Source organism: Myotis lucifugus, unplaced genomic scaffold (assembly GCF_000147115.1).
Source record: "Myotis lucifugus unplaced genomic scaffold, Myoluc2.0 scaffold_146, whole genome shotgun sequence".
NCBI lineage: Eukaryota > Metazoa > Chordata > Mammalia > Chiroptera > Vespertilionidae > Myotis > Myotis lucifugus.
This window is the reverse complement of record NW_005871194.1, coordinates 2,242,353-2,264,102: the sequence shown is the minus strand read 5'-3', so window position 1 is coordinate 2,264,102 and position 21,750 is coordinate 2,242,353. Positions and strand designations below refer to the sequence as shown.

General features: G+C 43.2%; 1 protein-coding gene across 8 annotated transcripts in view; it reads left to right on the top strand.

Moving 5' to 3' along the window:
- MAP2K6 (mitogen-activated protein kinase kinase 6) overlaps window positions 1-21,750 on the top strand; it is a 121,040-nt gene that overhangs the window by 89,049 nt on the left and 10,241 nt on the right. For 6 of the 8 annotated variants that reach the window (XM_006094922.3, XM_023759072.1, XM_014461029.2 and 3 more), the window contains 9 exons: window positions 5,517-5,583; window positions 12,092-12,140; window positions 12,933-13,046; window positions 14,368-14,487; window positions 15,736-15,852; window positions 16,511-16,562; window positions 18,977-19,104; window positions 20,336-20,413; window positions 21,520-21,659. In XM_006094922.3, the coding sequence (XP_006094984.1) occupies window positions 5,517-5,583; window positions 12,092-12,140; window positions 12,933-13,046; window positions 14,368-14,487; window positions 15,736-15,852; window positions 16,511-16,562; window positions 18,977-19,104; window positions 20,336-20,413; window positions 21,520-21,659 (865 nt within the window). Of the gene's footprint in view, window positions 1-2,349; window positions 2,505-5,315; window positions 5,429-5,516; window positions 5,584-12,091; window positions 12,141-12,932; window positions 13,047-14,367; window positions 14,488-15,735; window positions 15,853-16,510; window positions 16,563-18,976; window positions 19,105-20,335; window positions 20,414-21,519; window positions 21,660-21,750 lie in introns of those variants that run through there. The other 2 variants (XM_006094926.3, XM_023759071.1) reach the window with 2 other exon arrangements.

Below are 21,750 nucleotides of genomic sequence, written 5' to 3'. Positions count from 1 at the left end.
AACAGTTTCAAAACATCCTGCAGATATAAGATGAATCTCATTACCAAATTTTTTGGAAACATGGAGGACATGGCATGACACTCCTCTACTGAAAAACATAGCTGATGTCTCCTTTTCAATCTGAAACTGAAAAATTATTAGTTACAACCTTTCAGTTCCTGGGCAAAATGGCTGTCACAATGGAATTTATATGGGAAGTTAGACAGTAAACCAATAAGTAATAAATAAATGCAAAAATAAATACCTAAATGCAAACATAAGTTGAGACTGCGAGAAAAGGTTATGAGGCATATAAATGGAAGATGGTCTTGGAGATCTCTTATAGACACAGTGGACATTTTATTTTATTTCTTAAATATACTTTTATTAATTTCAGAGAGAAAGGGAGAGAGGGAGAGAGAGAGATAGAAACATCAATGATGAAAGAGAATCATTGATCGGCTGCCTCTTGCACACTCCCTACTGGGGATGTTCCCTGACCAGGAATCGAACCATGACCTCCTGGTTCATAGGTCCACGCTCAACCACTGAGCCATGTCGGCTGGGCGACACAGTGGACATTTTAAACTAAAATGCTGGAATCAGGGAAAGTGGCACCCAGGTCACACTGTGCTAGATGTCGGTCAGCGAGGACAGTGATTTTCGGAAGGTCTGGGAAGGTCCCGTGGGGTGTGCAGTGGGTGAGGTGAGTTCAGAAGGTTGAGTTCCTGTCTACCAGGGGACTGCAGCCCCGTAGGCGCTGGGAACACGAAGCTAAAGTCCAGACTCAGCTGCCCCCTTGAAATCAAAATGACTGCACATTGTAGCTTTGCACTTCCCTTCTCAAACTTTTATGTAATCCCCAGGACACCTGGCAGACTGGTTGGATTCTCTCCGGGGTGGACAAGATCCAGCATTTGGGGGACAGGAGCGAGGGTGCCCACTTTCATGTCACCTTCGCAGAGCCAGCGTTCCCCCTGCACCCCCTCCATCTGCCCTGCTTCCTCCGATGCTTTGCATCCGATCATGGCAATTTAACAACACAGAATGACACTTCTCTGCCGGTTTTCCTGCCAGCTCCCCTTGGGACTTAAGCCTAGATGCAAGGATTAAGGAGAGGGCAGCCAAGGCCTCCAGGTTGCCAGTTACTTGGCCGGCAACCCCATTCACATGGGGAAACAGGTTTTTTTTTTAAAAAAATGACTTTGGCCCTGGGAGCAATGCCATCCTTTTGTAAAGCTGTGTCAGTAATCATAAACCCTCATCATTATGCCCACCTCCCCCCACCCCCCCACCGTCAGCCAAGATGACAAATATTTGGGTGTCAGCATATCCTCACGATGCCACCTTTTGTTGACCCTGTGGGATTCTGTCCCTGTTTGGGTTGGCACGGGAGCTCGATCCCCTGTTTTATGTAATAAGGCACATGAGAGAAGCCCTTTATGCTCTGCCTCTCCGAGTGGGCACTGACAAGAGGCCTTGTGTACCCCATCATTTTTGGGACGGGCAAAGCGAGCTAACATTTCTGTGGCCTGGTAAATGTTTTCTAACCATGGGCAAGGTTTGGTGTATTTTTTTCCCCCCAGTGCCATTTTGTTCCAGGCCAAGATCACAGTGACCCAGCTTTGGTCTAAGATGATTTTTGCAAATATATGGGTGTGTGTGTGGGGGGGGGGGGGGGGGTTGCGGCGCGACTACAATGTTTTTAGAGAAAACAGGCATGGGTGTGACACGGGCTGATGTCACGCCGTCCTGCCTATGCTAGGTCAGGCCGGGGAGGCTCGCCCTTTGCAGATTGCACCAATAAAAGGGCAAAGCTTGTTGAGACCTCCAGAAATTCACGGAATTCTCTCTTTCTGAGAAGGCTTGTTGCTAGCATGTAACATAAATAGAGCCTGTGTTCATCTGCCTGTGTTCGGATGTACTTTTTTTTTTGGTCATTTTTGCTTTAGCATATCAAGGGAAAAGGCCGTTTAACATCCTCGGCCACTTTGCTTTATTATTCATATTGCTCCCTCATTAACTTTTTGTCCCACCGTATCCAACGTGAGCGTCTGGGGTTGGCAGCCTGGCCAGCGGGAAAACAGACTGCTTTGAAATCAACACAGCTCGACATGGACCACATACTGTTTTTCTCCCTTTTAAGAAAGGAGAGGGGCATTTATATAGAAAGGCCACCGAAGGCTGTCCTGTGCAGAATTACTTTTATAGTTTGATTCCTCCGGGTCTGGGTCATGATTAATGTCACGCCTTGCTGTCCAGATGGGCCCACTTCCCTTCCCTCTTTCTGAAGTTGCAGTTTCCCGGGAACAATAAACTCCCGGAGGTTTGCTGCGATCAGATCCGCACTCAGGAGGGTGGAGTCTGCTCGCTGTTGCTTCCTCCTGCTGCGCTGTGGTCTCGGGAGCTAAGCAAAGCATGGCTTCTGTGGGGTCTCCGCCGCCAGCCCTCCGTGCAGCCTTCAAAACCTCACCAGAGTCACTCGCGCCGGCTTCTCGCGGGGCTGTGTTTGCAGTGGCAAGCACGTAAGTGAATTATGGAATGTGGGGTGTGTGTGTGTGTGTGTGTGTGTGTGTGTGTGTGTGTGAATTTTGTGCCATTTGGTCCACTTCTTAAAAGGAAGGCAGGGTATTTTCCAGCCTTGTAATCCAGCTAGGTTTTGTGTCTCCTGGAACTACTTATCTTTTTGCCGTCAGAAGAGAACCCGGGCCTTTCTCACCCACCCCCCCCAAGACTTTGTTGTTGTCTCGGTCCTTTATTCCAATTAGTCTCCGAGCCACAAGGTATCTCTCTCTTTCTCTTGTTGACTATTTCGTTGTATAGATGTGTTGAGTGTGTGGAGTTAGAGTGTAACGATGGATGGCTACTAACGAATGGCTAATAATTCATTGCTATGGTGTAGTAATTCATTTGCTCTGTTAAAGTTTGGCAAAAGAGGTTTTCTCCGTGAAGAGCTATTTCTTGTGTTGTGTATCTTGTAAGAGCTGAGTTAGAAGAAGGGAAGGAGAGAGAAATGTAGGAATTGAGGAATGACATCTGCTTTGGGTTTGCTGAAATGACACCTGGAGGGTTTTTATCGCAGGTCGAATAGTTTTTATGCTTGTTTAGGTTTATCTTCAGCATGTCAAGGGAAGTATAGGAGTGTAGCTATTGGGATTGCCTGTGTCACCTGTCACCTATACTGGCATGTGTACCTAGCTCTCTGGATTTGTTGTTCATTGGGTACTAGACTGTCTCATTTAACATAATGTTCCCCTTCTATTTGATGGAGGCCCATAGATGGGAATTAGGCCATTTATCTAGTATTTGGATTCTCACAATCAGGCCCCACCCTTAGTATTCTTGGTGGGTCACAGTACAGCGTGGGGTATTGTCAGCAACTGGCTAATTTAGTAACGTGCTAAATGGCCCTGAGCTCCAGGTGTAAGACAGTCAATGGTGAGTGTTGAATCTGGTAAAACGTATAGATAAGCCGACATGAGGAGGGAACCTGTTATAATGAAGGTGGTCCTAAAAGGCTTTTCCCCCTGGCAGAATTGAACTAGATTTTGGATTTTGAATGCACGGGAAGTAAAAAAAAAAGACTCAATTACAAAGTGCATTGGGCTTTGATAATATGGTCAGTTTTGTTCATCACTGTCTTACATGACTTACTCGTTAATATGACTGTACAGATTCTTTCTCTGAATGATTATAATTAACAGCTACTTAAGGTATCTCAGTGCCCTTTCATAGGTATCCCATTTGATTCTCATATTAGTCTAATAAGGTAGGTCTTGATGCTACTTCCTCATTTTACAATTGAGAAGATGGAAAGGCAGAGGAAAAGTGACTCTGAGGTCACCGACTGAGTAGAAAGTTGTTTGTTTTTTTAACTCAAAATTTCGTACTTCAGTCCAGCCAGTGTGTCTCAGTGGTTGAGCATCGACCTACAAACCAGGAGGTCATTGGTTCAATTCCTGGTCAGGGCACATGCTCGGGTTGCAGCTTAGTTCCCAGTGTGGGGTGTACAGGAGGTAGCCAATCAGTGATTCTCTCTCATCATTGATGTTTCTGTCTCTCTCTCCCTCTTCCTTCCTCTCTGAAATCAATAAAAATATATATTTTTTAAAAATCCCATACTTTCACCACCCCCTCTCTCTGGTCACCTCTAAACTTCTTCCATTGTGAAACAGTGGAAAGAGCTCTGACCTGGGGGTCCAGAAACCTGGATTCCGATTCTGACTGGGTCATAGCTGGCTCTGTGATGGTGAGCAGTCCCTGGAGTCTTTGGAAGTCATTGTCCAGCCAGCAGGTACAAGGCTTGATTTCTAAGGTCCTGCATCTGCAGAATCCCTCCCAGGACCTTGTCCAGGGCCCGAGTCAGCTCCGCGTGCTCACCGGCAGCCTGCAGGAGATGGTGAGGAGAGTGGCAGCCTGGGCGTTCTATCCAGCTCTGCTTTGGCGCCGGGAGACACCTAGGATCTCTGTGATGAGGAAAATCCCCGGCCCTTCCACAGCGATTTTCTCTGATCTGCTTCCTGAGCTGGCGCTTCTCAGTCTGTTCTTTTTACTCATCTACAAAATAATTTGCGCTCAGCCTTCTTGTGGTTTCAGCCCAGCGATGAACACATCGGTTACGCACCCATCTGGCTCCCAGAGAAGTGATAACCTTCTCGCATGAGCCCATCTGTTATCTTAATCCTTTTTGGAACAGGGCAAATGTAAATAAATATTATTCTATTTCTCTCTCAGGTGTTTCAGCTTCTGGCAGGCGGTTGAGAATGGGCAGGGCAGACGGTGGGAAAGTATTTTTTTTTATTTTACCTCCATGGTTTTCTATCCGTTCTTCACAGGGGATTTAGAAAATTGTGGGATACTGTGATAAGGGTGACTGCGTTTCACTGACATAAAACACATGCACGCACACACGCATGCACACACACACACACACACACACACACACCTATAACCAACACTGTCTACCATTACCATTGTTCTGTACAAGAGAGAAGTTGGAATGACAAATTCCCATCAGGGAGAAAGGCGAGGTTGTCCTAGATAAACAGAGTTGGCGTTCCTTCTTTTTTTTTTTTTTAAAAAAATACATATTTCTATTGATTTCAGAGAAAAGGGGGGAGGGAAAGATAGAAACATCAATGATGAGAGAGAAGAATAGATCAGCTGCCTCCTGCACACCCCACACTGTGGACTGAGCCCGAAACCCATGCATGTGCCCTGACCAGGATTCAAACTGTGACCTCCTGGTTCATAGGTCGACACTCAACCACTGAGCATGCCGGCCAGGCCAAGTGTTGGCATTCTTCAAATGACATCGTCACCCGGGACTGGGGAAAACCTCGTCCATGACTGCAGCTCTGCTCAGCCTGGTGTGTGGGCACTTGTCACTCACAGACTTCCTGGGCAGGGAGTGGAGCCCTGAATGGGGAGATGAGAGATACAGTCTCAGGTCAGCCCTCTCCTGCTGCTGCCGTCCCTGTCCCTGTGCTAGTGCTGTGATACGGATCCTAACATTCTCCTCATGTCTTTCCCTGCAGGCAAGAAGCGAAATCCTGGCCTCAAAATTCCCAAAGAAGCATTTGAACAGCCCCAGACCAGTTCCACGTAAGTTGGCAAGATCATCGTCTTCATCCAAACACTCACACTTTACAGATTTCTGGGCTGGGGGGGTTCACGTTTGCACTGGTGGGCAATAACTTGACCTTAGGCATCGTGGTGAAAAGGAAGAGTCCTTCAGAGGGAAAGCTGGGTTCTCACAGTTCTGAGACTTGAACTAATCACACTAGGCCGGTCAGTCTGTGGTGAACGGGTAGCTTTGAACTCAGTGTCTCACATGACTGGTTGGCTGGACATTGAATGCCACAGATGCATTTGGCAGACGGGGTCCTATGTTAGTCCAGCAAGGACTCGGGTGTGGTCTGTTTGGCCTTTTCCATATAGATTTGAGCAAACAAGTAAATCCTTGTGAGAGCCACGACTATAAAACTCGGGGTGAGACGGAAAATGGTCTTTGACGAGAACTCAGATTCCCGACACCTAGATCCTATCCCACATAAACAGAAGGCAAAATGAGGTAAAGGAACACTTTTTAAAAAATTTTTTATTAGTTGAGGCTTTGGCCCAAGTCCTCAAATGAGCTCAAGTCCTGGGGAAGCAGGACACCTGCTCCCTGAGGTTTAGGTTGAGCTTTATTATTTTTTTGGCCAGTGCATTTTCAAAGGCTCTAACACCATTTGTTGAAAAGGCTACCCTCCTCCATTTATTTGCTTTTGCTTCTTTGTCAAATACTACTTGAGCATACCTAATGGATCTATTTCTGGATTCCTTATTCTGTTGCATTGATCTGTGTGTCTGTCCCTCTGGGAATATCATACTGACTTGGTGACTGCGGCTATATAGTACGATTTAGCGTTAGGGAGAGTGGTTCCTTCCATGTGGTTCATTTTCAAAATTATTTTGGCTATTCAAGGCCTTTCTCTTTTCATATAAGTTTTAGAATAAGCTTATTGATGTCTTCAAATAAACTTGCTGAGGTTTTGATTGGAATTGTGTTTAACCTATAGATTACAATTTAGGGAGAATTGGCATCTTTTACTAACATTGAGTCTTCCGATCCATGAACACGGTAGATTTCTCCAAGTAGTTAGATTAACTTTGATTTTCTTCATCAATATTTTATAGTTTTCATCATAACATTAGGTTTTAGCCTAAGTATTTTTTTTGGGGGGGGGATTATAAATGGCTTTCTATTTTTTATTTTGGTTTCCACTTCTTCATTATCAGTATCTAAAAGTGCAATTGATTTTTGTGTTGATCTTGTCCTGTGACCTTACTAAACTCACTTATTAGTTCTAAGAGATTTTGGTAGATTTCTTAGCGTTTTATGTGTAGCTAGCCATGCCTTCTGAAAAAAAAAAAGATACTTTTATTTCTTCCTTTTTAAATTGTATTTTTTAACCTTTCTTTTCTTACCTTATTTCAGTGGCTAGAATGTCCTATACTGTGCTAAGTAAGATTAGTGAGAGCAGGCCATCTTGCTTTGTTCCTCATCTTAGAGGAAAAGCATTTCATCTTTTACCATTAAGCATATTAGGTTTTTATAGATGCTTTTCATGAGGTTGAAGTGTTCTGGGAGTTGTTGTTTTTTTATCATGAGTGTATGTTGAGTTTTGTTAAAAATTTTTTTGCTCAAATCAGTTGCTACAACCACAGAGTCTTCCTTGTCCTGTTGATACGGATTATATTGATAGATTTTTAAAACTTTGCACTAGCCTTGCATACTTAAAATAATTCCCACTCAGTTGTTTTTTGTTTTGTTTTGTTTTGTTTTGTTAATTCTCACCCAGGGATATGTTTCCACTGATTTTTAGAGAAAGTGGAAGGGAGAGGGAGAGACAGAGAGAAACATCGATGTGAGAGCGACACATCAATTGATTGCCTCCTGTATGCACCCCGACCAGGGCCAGGGAACCTGCAACCAAGGTACATGTCCTTGACCGGAATTGAACCCTTCAGTTCGAGGGCCGACGCTTTATCCACTGAGCAAACTGGTTAAGGTGTTACTTTTTTATATATTGTTGAATTCGATGTGCTAAAATTTTGTTGAGGATTTTTGTCTAAGTTCATGAGAGATGTTGGTCTGTAGTGGAGTTGTTGTTTTTGGTGTGTGCTATTATTTTCTGGTTTTGATATTAAGGTAATACTGGCCTCATAAAATGAGTTGGTGAGAGTTCCTTTTTTTTGGTAGGCACTATATGAAATAGGTGTTAAATTCCTTTAAAATATTTTGGAGATAAAATTGACATATAATATTATCTTAGTTCCAGGTATACAACATAATATTTCAATATATGCAATTCTTTTTTAAAAATGTTTTCTAAAATTCTTCAGTGAATCAAAATGGGCTTGTGTATTTTTTCCTCTAGAGCTTTTTAACTACAAATTCACTTTCTTTAGTAGTTACAGGACTAGTCAGCTGATGATTTTCAGCATGGATAAGTTTTGGTTGTTTGTGGTTTTCAAGGAATTGGTCCATTTCTTCTAAGTTGTTGAATTTATGAGAGTAAAGCTATTCATAGTATTTCCTGAATATCTTTTAATGTTTTTTCCCCTGATAGTAGTAATTTGTGTCTGTCTTGTCTCTTTTCTGTGTCAATCTTGCTAGAGTTTTATTAATTTTATTGATTTTTTAAAAAAAGAACCAACTTTCTTTATTTTCCTGTTTTTATTTTTATTGATTTCTGCTCTTTATTTTTCCTTTGGGGTATATTCTTCCATCAATCTCTCAACTGTCTTATATTACTTCCCTTTAAATTTTTAATCTTCACCTTCTAATTTGCATTAATTTTCTATATTTCATAAAAATTTGAAAACCACCATAAATCCTTCCTTCATACAAACAAATGAATAAAAACCCATGCAAAGATAAAAATAGTTTCTATGTTGTGTTTCCCTCAAGGGGTAGAATAAACCTTGAAAATACTTTCCTATTTCACTGTGTAAAGCATTATTGTAGAATATACCACTTTCGCTCATGGAAAGCCTTATTATTATAATTGTTATTTTAATACTGAGGCTTAAAGTTTTACTCCTAAAGAAGTGGCTTCCACATTTTGAATTTTCCTTGGCAATTATCTGAGGTTGGCTTGGTGACTCTTAGCATTTATACCCTGCCTCTTTCTGCTGTGCTACACAGAAATAAATAGCCCGGGACAGAGCTCCATTCTCTTTAGTTCCATGTGTGTGGTCCCTCTGCTTGAGCCTTTTCTTTCAGTAACTGATGCCAATGTGTCTTTGACTTAGGTTTCCGAGCTGTCCCCTCACTTGATTGGCAGCAACTAATTCTACGTCGGTTCTGTGCCAGTCAGCGTTCTTTCGCTTAGCCCTCACAAGAAACTCTCCCTTTATAAGTCAGAAAACAGACCTGTAAAAGGGTCAGGTGTCTTGCTCAAAAGCAGTTGAGCATAGCTTTGTGGGTAAGACTTCAGGCTCTGGGGCTAGAATGCCAAGGTTTGTAGTTGGGATCTAAACTGCACGAGTTGAATACCTTAGACAAGTTACTTAACCCTTCTAAGACTTAGTTTCCCCTTCTGAAAAAAAAATAGGAATAAACAACGATGTGGTTGCAATGAAGATGAGATATCATAATCCATATTATGTATCCTAGAGCCTGTCCCCATTGTCATTTCTCAGTGAAGGTAGCGCCACAAGTTGCTGTGTTTATTATCACAGCACTATTATCACATGGGAGAACTGGATGCAAATTCAGGGCTGTCTGGCTCTCAGGTATGTCCTGTTAGCCACATATTAGACGGGTAGAGACTGTTGCCAGACAGTCCCCGGCTATGAATGAGTAAAGTTGAGAAGATTTCATGGTACAGCTCTAGGTTCTAATCTCGCCATCTCTTAGAAAGGCCTTAAATTATTTCCTCTGTTTCAATGTCAGTTCTCTAATGTTGGATAGAAGAAGAAGACTTGTAACAATAACCAGTGAGCTGGTTGCTCATGCAGTTTTTATAAGTAAATAATCCTAATACACCAAAGCTGTTTATTCATATAAAACACTAACACTGGTGCCCTTTGGAATACCTTCCAGGGAAGGAATGGTGTCACAGGCTTGGTCCTTTCCCCAGCGGACGAAAATATTGAAAAAGTGACAGAAAACATCCACCCACAGTATAAACCTCCTACCCAGAGACTCCGTGCCCCAGGCAAACTTACGTGCCCAGCCTTGGACAGGACACAGTGTCAGCTAACCCAGTCCCATCTGTCAGTCTTGGCCCCGTCCTTTGATGCTTTTGGCGGACCTGCCGAGCCCTGCGGCCTGGGGCATGGGCGGATTGATCATTTTCATTAGGGGAAGCCAGAGTGTTGAGAGCAGGCTCCGTGGGCTCAGTCAGACTTGGATTAGAATTCTGGGTTCACCACATGGGAGCCGGTTAGCTAAACTCATTTGGAACATGGGAATCATGGTACTCATAGGAAAGGGTGTATGTGTGAGAGTGTAGGGGGGGGAGAGGGAGGGGAGAGGGGAGAGGGGGGCGGGTTAAATAATTCATGAGCTGCAGGTAAAGCACCTAACCCAGTATTCAGCATATATCCTTTCCTCCTCAGGTCGAGACCCAGAGTCAGGTGATGCTAGTTTTATTTGCAACTCTGTTGAGGACTGTGGCTTCAGCAGTTTCTCTGCACTGTATTTTCCTCAGCCTGAAAAATGGCACAAAACCCTCCTCATCAGTAGAGGTATGGTGCAGCTAGTATAAAGCTGCAGTCAGCAAAATTTTTTGCAAAAGGCCAGAGAGCAAATATTTTAGGCTCTCTGGGCCACAGTGACCTCTGTCGGTTATTCTTCGTTGTTTGTATTTTTATAACCTTTAACTTGTAAAAAGCGCTCTTAGCCGGGCCACAGGCTGTGTTTTGCAGAGCCCTGGTGTGAATCCCAGACAAGCAGACCTGGAAGAGGGCTCACCCAGTACCCTCACTGGATAACAAGAAAGCGGAGGCAGCCCTTTCTGTTGCTTTTAAAAGGAAGAATACTGAACAATTGCAAAGTTTTTTTTATTGTTTATACTAGTCACACGTTTCAAGTAATATTTGTCTTTATATCAAAATTCCACGTCTTTTAGGATGCACAAATAGTGACAGCTGAAGAAAAATAGCTTTGGAAAGCTTAAGAATGAGAACTCAGATTTTTACTAATTTAATTCCCCTGGACACGTGTTTCTCAAGAAACATTCCCTGTTCAGACACACAACATATATAAAAACGTCACTGGGCGTGTCCGCATGTGCATGTGTGTGTGAGTGTGTGCATGTGTGTTTTCTGTGCTCTCCCTCCCTCCCAGGCCCTGGTTTTCAGTTGGTCTAGGAAAACTTATTTTAGGTATTCTGTGCATTTCAAAGGGATTTTGAGGTGAGAGAAGGCTTACCAGGAAAGCCCAAGACTCATGTTTATATCTGTGTTTATATTCCTACGTTTCCCTCATTGTTTTCTTTCTTTAGTTGCAGCAGAAGGGGTAGAATTATAATCCATTAAGTTTGGGAAAAGTTATCATTGGCAAAGGGTTCTCTTCTCTCTTCCTTTCCTCTGCCCTGCCTTCCATCCCGCCTGGTGTTTTTCTAGAGACAGCACTGGCATGGATGGCCCCTCAGTTGCTCTATTATTTGGCCATATTAACAGTATGTTTCCTGGCACATACGATTTGTGTCGTGATGTTTTCGGTGCATTTATTTCAGGAAAATGCTTTTCTAAGCTCCTCGTTAGGAGCAGAGCCAAAGCCAAACATCTTTCTCTTAAGTGGCTTGATATCAATCCAGGCAGCAGTGAAGTAGTAGAAATAAACACACGGCCGTGCTCTGTCTTACGGAGAACGAATTCAGCAGGCCTCAGGCTGCTGGGCTGAGCCTTGGATGGTATGTGCACTCTGTAGAGAAGAACTGTCACACTGAATTAGGCAGCCTGATAGAAGAGAAGGTCTTCTGACCTGGAAATCAGGGGGCCTGGGTTCGTTGTGACCTTGGACAAGTCATTTCACCTCTCCAGACCTTTTCTCCCCCATTTATAAAGACAGGGTTTGAATTCTTATGGTCTGTGAATTTTGTGAGTTAAGATAACCATTTTGCCAATTATTGTTGTTGTGTTTTTTGTTTTGTTTTTTTAAAAACAGTTGTGGAAAAAGTAGGGGGTTCACTGGGCACTTGGTGTTCTTGGATGAAAACAAAGTTTGAGGCGACCTGGAATAATGTAATTATATAACTATACTCATGTGGCTCCTATTTGGTGGATATTTACTGTATGTTAGGCATTCTGCTAAGCACTTTACTGGGTACTCTTACTCTCTTTGAGGTAAGTATTTGATACTCCTACTCTATGAGGTAGGTGTACCAATATCCTCACCTTAAAGAAGAAATGGAAGTTCCAAGAGATTAAGTGATTTAAACCCAAATGTATTTTATTCCAAATCCCACACTGTGAACACTTGTATGCTGCTTTATGTTACTCATGGACTTCCTCCTGATTTCTAAGGAAAAATCTTTCCAATCACATTTGATTTGGGAAGGACATTTTTGACTAAATGCTCACGTTTTCCCCTTCCTCCCCTTGTTTTCCTTAGGCCGCCTCGAGATTTAGACTCCAAAGCTTGCATTTCTATCGGAAACCAGGTGAGAAAAGTCGTGTCTCATTGAAAAATATTTCCTGTAATATTTTGTCATGGGATAGATCAGAAAGTTTGAATTTAAAAAGAAGTAGTATGTGGAACTCTTGATAAAAAACTTCAAGATAAGGTAAATGTATAGTTATTTAAATAAATGTATATTTAAATATATTTTTATTGATTTCAGAGAGGAAGGGAGAGGGAGAGATAGAAACATCAATGACGAGAGAGAATCAATGATTGGCTGCCTTCTGCACACCCCACACTGGGGATTGAGCCCACAACCCAGGCATGTGCCCTGACCGAGAATCGTACTGCGACCTTCTGGTTCATAGGTCACCGCTCAACCACTGAGCCATGCTGGCTGGGCTTGATATTTTTGAATGTCGAGTTGAAATCAGGCTGTTGTGGTCCTGATGGAAGGCAATTGAAGAGAGTAGATGATTCTCTGTGGGGAGGGAGTATTTCTCAAAGTCCAAGCACAGACCTAGTTGCCATCAGTCAGCACATACACATGTATTTAAGGAGGCATGGCTGACGAACCCCAGTGTAGACAGCTTAAACGGAGCAATTTGGAAGCTAAATTAGAGTTGGATCTCTATATCACCTGTGACAGGCAAGTGACATGCTTTGGGAGTCTAAACATCTCCCAATGCTTCTTACTTTCAGTGGCTGCTTGAAAAAGCTTCTGGACCATAAATAACCCTTAGAATGTTGGGAGAAACCAGAGAGAGGACAAGGTAGTCTACTGTTAAGTTTATTTTTCTCTGTCTTATTGTATTCTTTTTCTCTCCTGCAGAACTTTGAGGTGAAGGCAGATGACCTGGAGCCTATCATGGAGCTGGGCCGAGGTGCGTACGGAGTGGTGGAGAAGATGAGACATGTGCCCAGCGGGCAGATCATGGCAGTGAAGGTAGAGTTGACGTTCCCCAAACATTTTCTGTCTGCGGTGTGTACAGTTGTCCATCCCCAGTGCAAATCAGCTTTCTTCATAGAAGCAAAACAATCTTTAAAGGGTGGAGCAGAAAATATTACTTGTAGGGAACAGATTGCCCTCCAAATGTGTAGAAAATACTTCCTTAATATCACCTATTGCCAGCTCCAAATTAAGATTACCTTGATTGTCTTGAAGTTGTTTTTTTTGTTTTTGTTTTTTTTTGGTCCCACTGTTGGTTCTTCTAAATAGAATTGCATTTGGTTGTTATGTCTCAAAAGTCTCTTTTACTCTACATGCTATTTCTTTTAAAGAAGTGTCCCTAAAAACCAGGAAACCAGAACTGAGGGATGAAAATTGTCTCCACTTGTGGAAGAAAGGGAGGGTAAAATACATCTTGAGTGAATTTGCATAGTTTCTGCCCTATAAAAAGAAATGTATAATCATTGCATATTTCTTGAGTGGATGCTGGGAGGACCTTGGCGAATCGCCATCTCTAGATGAACTAATAGATTTGGGCCATCGTGAGGAGTGGGGGTGGTCAGATGACTTGGATCCCTTTGTTTTTGGAGAATGGAGATACCTTTTCCTTACCTTGTAGATTTTTCAGTTTGTTCTCCTGCAGACTCTTTGCTAAGTAGGCAGAAAATGTGAATGCCTCGTGCAGTATTGTTCCTGTGATTTAGTGAAGTAATCGTATTTCTGTAAGGCCCTGTTTGCTGATGTGCAAGGTTCCTCTTCTCCCACAAGCACCGGGATGTGAACAAAGGATTTCTCCATTTCTGTTTGATCCCTTCTATTTCCCACAGCTGTATCAGTTCTCTTACGGCTGCTGCTTAGTCCAACGATTCTTACTTGTTTCCAAAGTGGGGCTTTTGGCCTTTATTGAAGGACTCCGATTCAGCCGGAGTAATTCCTACTGTGGCCTCTTTGCACTGAACAGACATAATACAATAAACCAGACTGTTTTTGTAATTTGGAAATACATTTCCAAACATCTGTACATTTTCCAAAATATATTATCAGTTGTTTTGGGTGTTTTTTTTGGTGTTTTTTTTTGTTTGTTTGTTTTTTTGAACCAGGGGTTATTCGGGAAATCACATGAATAACAATCTTCCTTATTTTTATTTTGTTACAAATAGCCAATCACTTAGGGTGGCTGTTCGAAGGGTTGTTGCTAGAAGTTGTGCCGTGGCTTTGTGTACTATTTTCAGGAGGGGACTCTTTTAAGGTCCCTGTGGTATTACCTGCTTCATCCTCAGAGCAGTAACCCTGCATTTTACCATGCATTCCCACTCAGCGGATCCGGGCCACTGTGAACAGCCAGGAGCAGAAAAGGCTACTGATGGACCTGGATGTCTCCATGAGGACGGTGGACTGTCCCTTTACGGTCACCTTTTACGGCGCGCTCTTCCGGGAGGTAAGTGACCCTTCAGTTCAAAGTTGAGGGGAACAGTCACTCACAAAGAAGTGCCTCTGACCACATAAATGCCGTGCACCATCGTGGTCCTCTTTCTGGATGGACAGGTCTCCTAGAGTCTTGGGCTTTGCATCCATAGCACGATGCCCTGGTGCAAAGTTGGCGGAGATGATGGTATTTTCAGATGTGTGGAGCCCTGTTCAAGATGCTGTGGCTCTTTCTCCTCTCTGTTTTGCTTTGTCTTTTGGCAGAACTGTCTATTTCAATTGTCGATCGATCTGGATAGAGCCCATAAAATATGAAATATTCTGCCCTGGCCGGGTAGCTCAGTTGATTAGAGTGTCATCGGATATGTCAAGGTTGCGGGTTTGATCCCTGGTCAGGGCACATATAAGAAAGAATCAACCAATGGCCGAAACTGGTTTGGCTCAGTGGATAGAGCGTCGGCCTGCGGACTGAAAGGTCCCAGGTTCGATTCCGGTCAAGGGCATGTACCTGGGTTGCGGGCGCATCCCCAGTGGGAGATGTGCAGGAGGCAACTGATCGATGTTTCTCTCCCATCGATGTTTCTGACTATCTATCTCTCTCCCTTCCTCTCTGTAAAAAATCAATAAAATATCTTTAAAAAAAAAAAAAGAATCAACCAATGAATGCATAAATAAATGGAACAACAAATCTCTCTCTCTCTATTTCTCTCTCTCCTTCTCTCTCAAATAAAACAATAAATGAAATAAATATTTAAAAAGGTCTGAAATGTTCTGGCCCTTTGGCTCCTTGCTACGTTTTATGTAGCCTGCTTTTGTACCATATAGACTTATATTTCTCTCTTGGCTCTACCTCTGTGTTTACAATGCTTCAACCTCACTGTTCAAACCAGCCTTTTGATTGACTATGGCCAGTGCTCCACACGGGAGGTCAGCCATGGAACAGGCTTCTAGACCTAACTCCTAGGGGCAGTTCCAGTAAAGGCTTGGCTTTGGGGCATTCTGCTGCTTGTCTCTCTGAGTATTTTGATGCTTGTTTTCACTAAGGCATAGGTGATCACATGCCAGTTCTGCTTGGCTGTCTGCTAGTTTGCTCTTTGGAGATGATTTTGCTTGTTTAATGAATTCCTGAGATTTTGAAGAGGAACTTTCCATTTCCTTTGAAAACTCAGGCAAGAAGTAGTTCTTCCTGACAGGTGTGCACTGTTCTCTCTTTTTCCCATTTCCATCCTCTCTAACCATCTCTGAACCCATTGCTCTCTAGGGTGATGTTTGGATCTGCATGGAGCTCATGGATACGTCGCTAGATAAATTCTACAAACAAGTGATTGATAAAGGCCAAACCATTCCAGAGGACATCTTAGGGAAAATAGCAGTTTCTGTGAGTACACAATGGATCCTACAAAGCGAGCGTGAGATGTCTAGGTCTCCTGTGTCTTTGTGTCCCCACTATGAGGACACGCTACCGTAGAGCCATCCAGTACATGTTGAATGCAAGAGTGTACCTGAGGATGGAGAGATGAATGCTTTTCCCTCTGAGCACTGCAGCAAATTCGACCTCTGGCTCAGTGTGGTAAACTCTCAGTTCAAGTGCCTCTCAGTTGTGCCTTCATCTGCTATGACTGCATTCCTGGTGTCTATATTCTGACATCATTTAATTTTTATTTGTAGATTATTACACATTTTCATAGGACTCATAAGCATAGAAGGAAGCAGAAAAAAAATGAAATGGAAGGAAGGTGTTTGCCCTTAAAAGCTATTGAGGTTAAGGAGGGTGGAGAGAAAAAAAATGCTGGAGACCAAATGAAAACCAAGATATAGGAGTGAGACATACTCTCTGCTATAGGATAGAGTCCTCTCTCGTGGGTAGAATCTAGTTCGTGTAACTTTCTGTGTATTTTTCTGGAAAGGACCACCACTCTCTGAGAAAATACTTCACCTCGTGACCTTAAGTCAGGGATAATCAACCTGGATATGCTTACCATTCGATTTCTTTCCAGGGATGGGGGACATCAATCTATCCTGTGTTTCTCTTGCAGATTGTAAAAGCATTAGAGCATTTGCACAGTAAGCTCTCTGTCATCCATCGAGGTAAGCATCCTGGGGCTGCCCTGGCTGTTCCTCTCCTAGAGTTTGGGTCTTTGACTTGAGTTCTCCCCCACAATGGATGGGAGTGGGATTGAGTCAGGCAAGAGCATTGCAGGGTTTTCCCTTGGGACTGGATCGCAAATCCTACAAGTGGCTGTTCTTTATCTTATCCAAGGGCATCAGAAGGCATGGGCTGTACATTACATCTTAGTCAAATATAAAATACCTGTTACCAAGCAGAGATGTGAGATCACCCGATGGACAGTTCCAGAGAATAGGGTGAAAATTCATTCAGCCTGGCCGTCACCTGGGAGCTTGTTGGAAAGTAGAACTGTGGGTCACAAGACCAACTGACTACGTTTTAACCAGATGGTAATTTCTGTGCACATTCAGGAGTGAAAAGGTGTGGTCTAAAGCACAGCCTTTTCAGACTCCAGGAGGCAGGATAACTGAGAACAGTGGTAGATGTGTCTCTTCTTTCTTTCCCTCCTTCCCCTTTTCCTTCCGATCGACCTGTTATCTCTTTATCCATCCACCCACCCATATATCCATTCTTCCATCTTTCCTCAATCCACATATCTACCCACTTCTCTCTGATACTCATTTCACCAAAAGTATGCAGCACTGTATTTTTACAGCCCTATAATAGATGCCCTGAGAGGTATCTGAGAAGAAAATCTATTCTTATTAATGTTCTACATAGGAATTCTTGATAGAGAAATAAACAGATATACAACAAACCCATGAAAGCACATGAGAAATATGCAAGTACCAAGTAGGGAATTAGTATAGGTAGAATATAAAACAAGGACATGATTTGTTCAACCAGGTTTTTGGAAAAATTAATGGAAAGTATTGATAGCTAATAAGGCATTGAATTTGGTAATTTTTATGTTCTCTGAGCCAGAAAATAATGTGAAATGCCTCCAAAAGATGCCTATTGCCATTGTTATTCTTAAAAATTGGAAAAATCGGAAGGAAGAAGAGGAGGAGAAGAAGCGAGACAGAGTCCAGATAGGAAGAAAAATGTGGATTACCAACAAATGTGAACCCAATTGATAACGGTTTACTTTAAAATGATGAAATATTTCATCATATGAGAGAATGTATATGCAATTAAACAATAAGGAAATGGAATGCATGCCTGCCATTCCATTGAAGCGGGGAGTTATAAAGCATAATTGTAAAAGTTTTTAGAATAACTTTTTTTCCTGATTACATGGACTTTGTGAATAGTGTCCCAGGGGAACAATGCACTATAATTTTTAATTCCATTATCCAGCGATAACAACGGTTCATCTACTTGGGCAGGTGCCATATCTTTCCCAACTTAAGGATTCAGCAATACCCCTCCATCCACATGTATATTCTGTGACCTGCCTCGTGGACTCAGGAATATCTGAGTTCATGATGAGTTCCACTCTGTGACCTCTGACACACCTCTTAAAGGGGCTTCAACCAACACTGGTTGGGTTTATTGTATTTGGTATATTGTTATGTCACAGTGTGCCCTTTCATTCCATGGGCTATTATTCCTGCACTAACTGTGCAGTAGATCATTCAAAACTGGGCTTTTAAAAATTTTGTCATTGTCATAAGAACACTTCACGTGAGATCTCCCATCATAAGAGAGTTTTAAGTGTACTGTATAGTGTTGTTCATTACAACGGTATCCAGCAGGTCTCTAGGATTTATTTAGATAGAATAATTCAGACTATGCCCATGGAATTGGGCGTTTGATTCCGTAATAATTTGTCAGATTCTTACTATATGATGGGGGTTGGGAAGAATAAAGATGATAAAAAAGAAGAAACAATTCCTTTTAAAAATACATATATTTGTATTGATTTCAGAGAGGAAGGGAGAGAAAGAGAGATAGAAACATCAGTGATGAGAGAGAACCATTGATTGGCTGCCTCCTGCATGTGCCCTGACTGTGAATCCAACTGTGACCTTCTGGTTTATAGGTCAATGCTCAACCGTTGAGCCATGCTGGCTGGGCTGGCTTTCTTTCTTTCTTTCTTTCTTTCTTTCTTTCTTTCTTTCTTTCTTTCTTTCTTTCTTTCTTTCTTTCTTCCTTCCTTCCTTCCTTCCTTCCTTCCTTCCTTTTCTTGTTTTTTGTTTTTTGGTTTTTTTTTTTGTTTTTTTTGTTTTTTTTTGTTTTTTTTTTTTTTATGAAACAGTTCTTATCCATTGGTGGCTTCACACAGTCCTATAAGAAAGACAACCCATGAAATAGAAATCAGGTTGAAAGTAATAAGAAGTATGTCAGTGAGTCAGGGGTGGCATTTACTCTTGTTTGGCCATGGGGAAAGGAAGCTGAGGAGAAATGGAGATTTCAGGCCCTCTGGTGGTAGGTAGGGGCGATGCATCCTCAGAGCAGGCTGGATGACGCCTCTCCTTGTTCTGGCTTTCAGACGTCAAGCCTTCCAACGTGCTCATCAATGCTCTGGGCCAAGTGAAGATGTGCGACTTTGGCATCAGTGGCTACCTTGTGGACTCGGTGGCTAAAACTATCGATGCAGGATGCAAACCGTACATGGCTGTAAGTCCAGGGCTGGGGGTGGCGTCAGAATGCAAACCGCGCCAGGAAATAGGAATTGGATGGCTACAGGAGGGGAAATGGAAATGTAACTAAGACCCAAGGCATAGTCTGCATCTCCTTTTTTTCTTAAACATTTCCTGTCTGAAATCCTCAGTCACTTGCTTCATATATATATATATATATATATATATATATATATACACACACACACATTTAAATCAAGCAAAAAGGTATATTGTTTGAAACAAAAACAAACAAATAAAAAGATATACTGTTTGAAAAACATGCAAATAATGCATGCCGCCCACACATTTTCCCACCCTGAGTCGCAAGGGCGTGTCTCCTTGTTTGTTGAGGGCAGAACAGTAAAAAGAATTTAAATGACCCAAGGGAATCATTCAGGTTAGTCTGGGAGAAACTCATAGCTGTGAGGATTCACTGCCGTCAGCAGAGACCTGGGGGTCCCCTTTAACTTACAGGACTCCTACTGTGTTCAATGTTGAAATGGAATTTGTGTTTGGAAATTAAAAACCTCTTGTCCCTGTTTAACTACAAGTGGGTCAGTTTATTAACACCAGACAGTAGCCCAGGGACTCTTACTAATTTTTTTTTCCCACTGAGTTCTGGACTGTTAGACTGTTGGTGTTTTTTGTGAGGTTTTTTTTTTTTTAGGATTTTTCCTTTCTTTTTTTTTTCTAAAAAAAATATATTTTATTGATTTCAGAGAGGAAGGGAGAGGGAGAGAGAGATAGAAACATCAGTGATGAGAGAGAATCAGTGATGGGCTGCCTCCTGCACGCCCCCACTGGGGATCGAGCCCGCAACCCAGGCAAGTGCCCTGATCGGGAATCGAACTATGACCTTCTGGTTCATAGCTCCATGCTCAGTCACTGTGCCACACCGACTGGGCGGGACTGTTGGTGTTTTTAACAAGGAACAGTCTAGACTGCCAAAGCCGCTTGATATCCCGTTTCTTCTGAAGGAAAATGAAAACCAGTTTTGAATTGTGAGGGGACTGTAATTTATTCTTGTCTCCAAGAAGAAGACTAATGTAGAATGAGGGCAAGAGCTGTGGCAGCATTGATATTTATTGTCGTTGGTGAGCCTGCTTGGCCTGGGAGGCAGCGTTTACAGCTTCAGACAACTCACTTGGCAGCGGGTGCTGCCCTCACCCCCGGAGACTTTATTGAGCTAAGAATGTCACCTCTGTCTTTTTCTGTCCCCTCTCCAGCCGGAAAGGATAAACCCGGAGCTCAACCAGAAGGGCTACAGTGTGAAGTCTGACATTTGGAGTCTGGGCATCACCATGGTAGCGCATGATAACCATCGTGGGCCATGAGGTTCTGGGCAGACGTCCTATGTGCTGGGCTTGGGCATCCTTTGTGCCTGAGATGGCAGGGGGTTCTGCGTGGCAGTGGCTTGCAGTAGGTGCAGGAGGAATGCAGAGCTGGGATTGGGCAGACCCCGTTGTGCTCTTTGTTCCACCTCCCAGTAGCCGTATGCCCTTGCGTAGGTGATGGACTGTCTAACTGTTCTCATCTGTAAAATGAGAGGGTCCGACGACAGCTCCCGGTAGTTTTCTTAAAATTAAATTATTCTCATCAAGGGTCAAGGAAGCTTAAGCCACTCAAAAGAGTGCCAGTGCGTGTGGACCCTGTAAGAGCTGTGTCAGCCAGGACATATGCATCTCCGAATCTGGCTACGATAGACGTCTTGGCTGCCGAGGTCAGGTGCAGCGAAAAGACGTGATAAAATAGTGTGATTTCCGGAGGCTCAGCCCTCAAGTTCTCCGATCAGTGCCTGGTGGCTGACTTTGCTGACGGTGGATGCTCACTGTACGGCCAGGGTCTGAGTTCTCCACGGCGCTCCTGGCTCCTTCCCAGGCGCAGCAGCTGTTTAATCCGCGAGTTACTTCACGTCCCTGCCCAGCAAACATGTGATCTATGACAGCAAAGCGGCCTTTATTCAAGTCCAAAAAAAGATCAGTCCTTGGGTCCTCCATTGTTTTTATTTCGTTCCCGGGAGGGACCTGCAGGTGGCAGCAGATGTACACAGCTCTAAAAGCCTTAGGGCCGAGAATCACTTTTCGGACTGAAAGGTGGAAAACCCGGTTGCTTTAAATCGAAGTGTAAGACTGCGGCCTGTCACTTTAAAGTGCCACCATGGGTTAGGGGGAGGACCCGGTTTTAAACAGGCTTGGGAAGATTATATTTGACCATCCCTAGCACTAGGAAATCAGCGGGGGTGGGGGGTGGGGAGAATTTGCTAGAGAACTTATGATTAGTTTCTTTTATCCTAAAATTGTACTTGAACTTCCCCATGGTTTCTCCACCCGGTTGTCCTGGGGGAAGACACAGCGGATTCCGTAGGGGACCCCGATTTCAGCGTCATCTCCTTTTCTCCTCTCCCACCCAGATTGAGTTGGCCATCCTTCGGTTTCCCTACGATTCATGGGGAACTCCTTTCCAGCAGCTCAAACAGGTGGTGGAGGAGCCGTCACCACAGCTGCCCGCAGACAAGTTCTCCGAAGAGTTTGTCGACTTTACCTCGCAGTGGTAAGAAAACCCGCCTCCCAGGTGCCCGGGCGCAGGAGGAGCAGGCCTTCTGAGAAGTTCCTCCAACGGGTCTAGTCCATCACGCATGCAT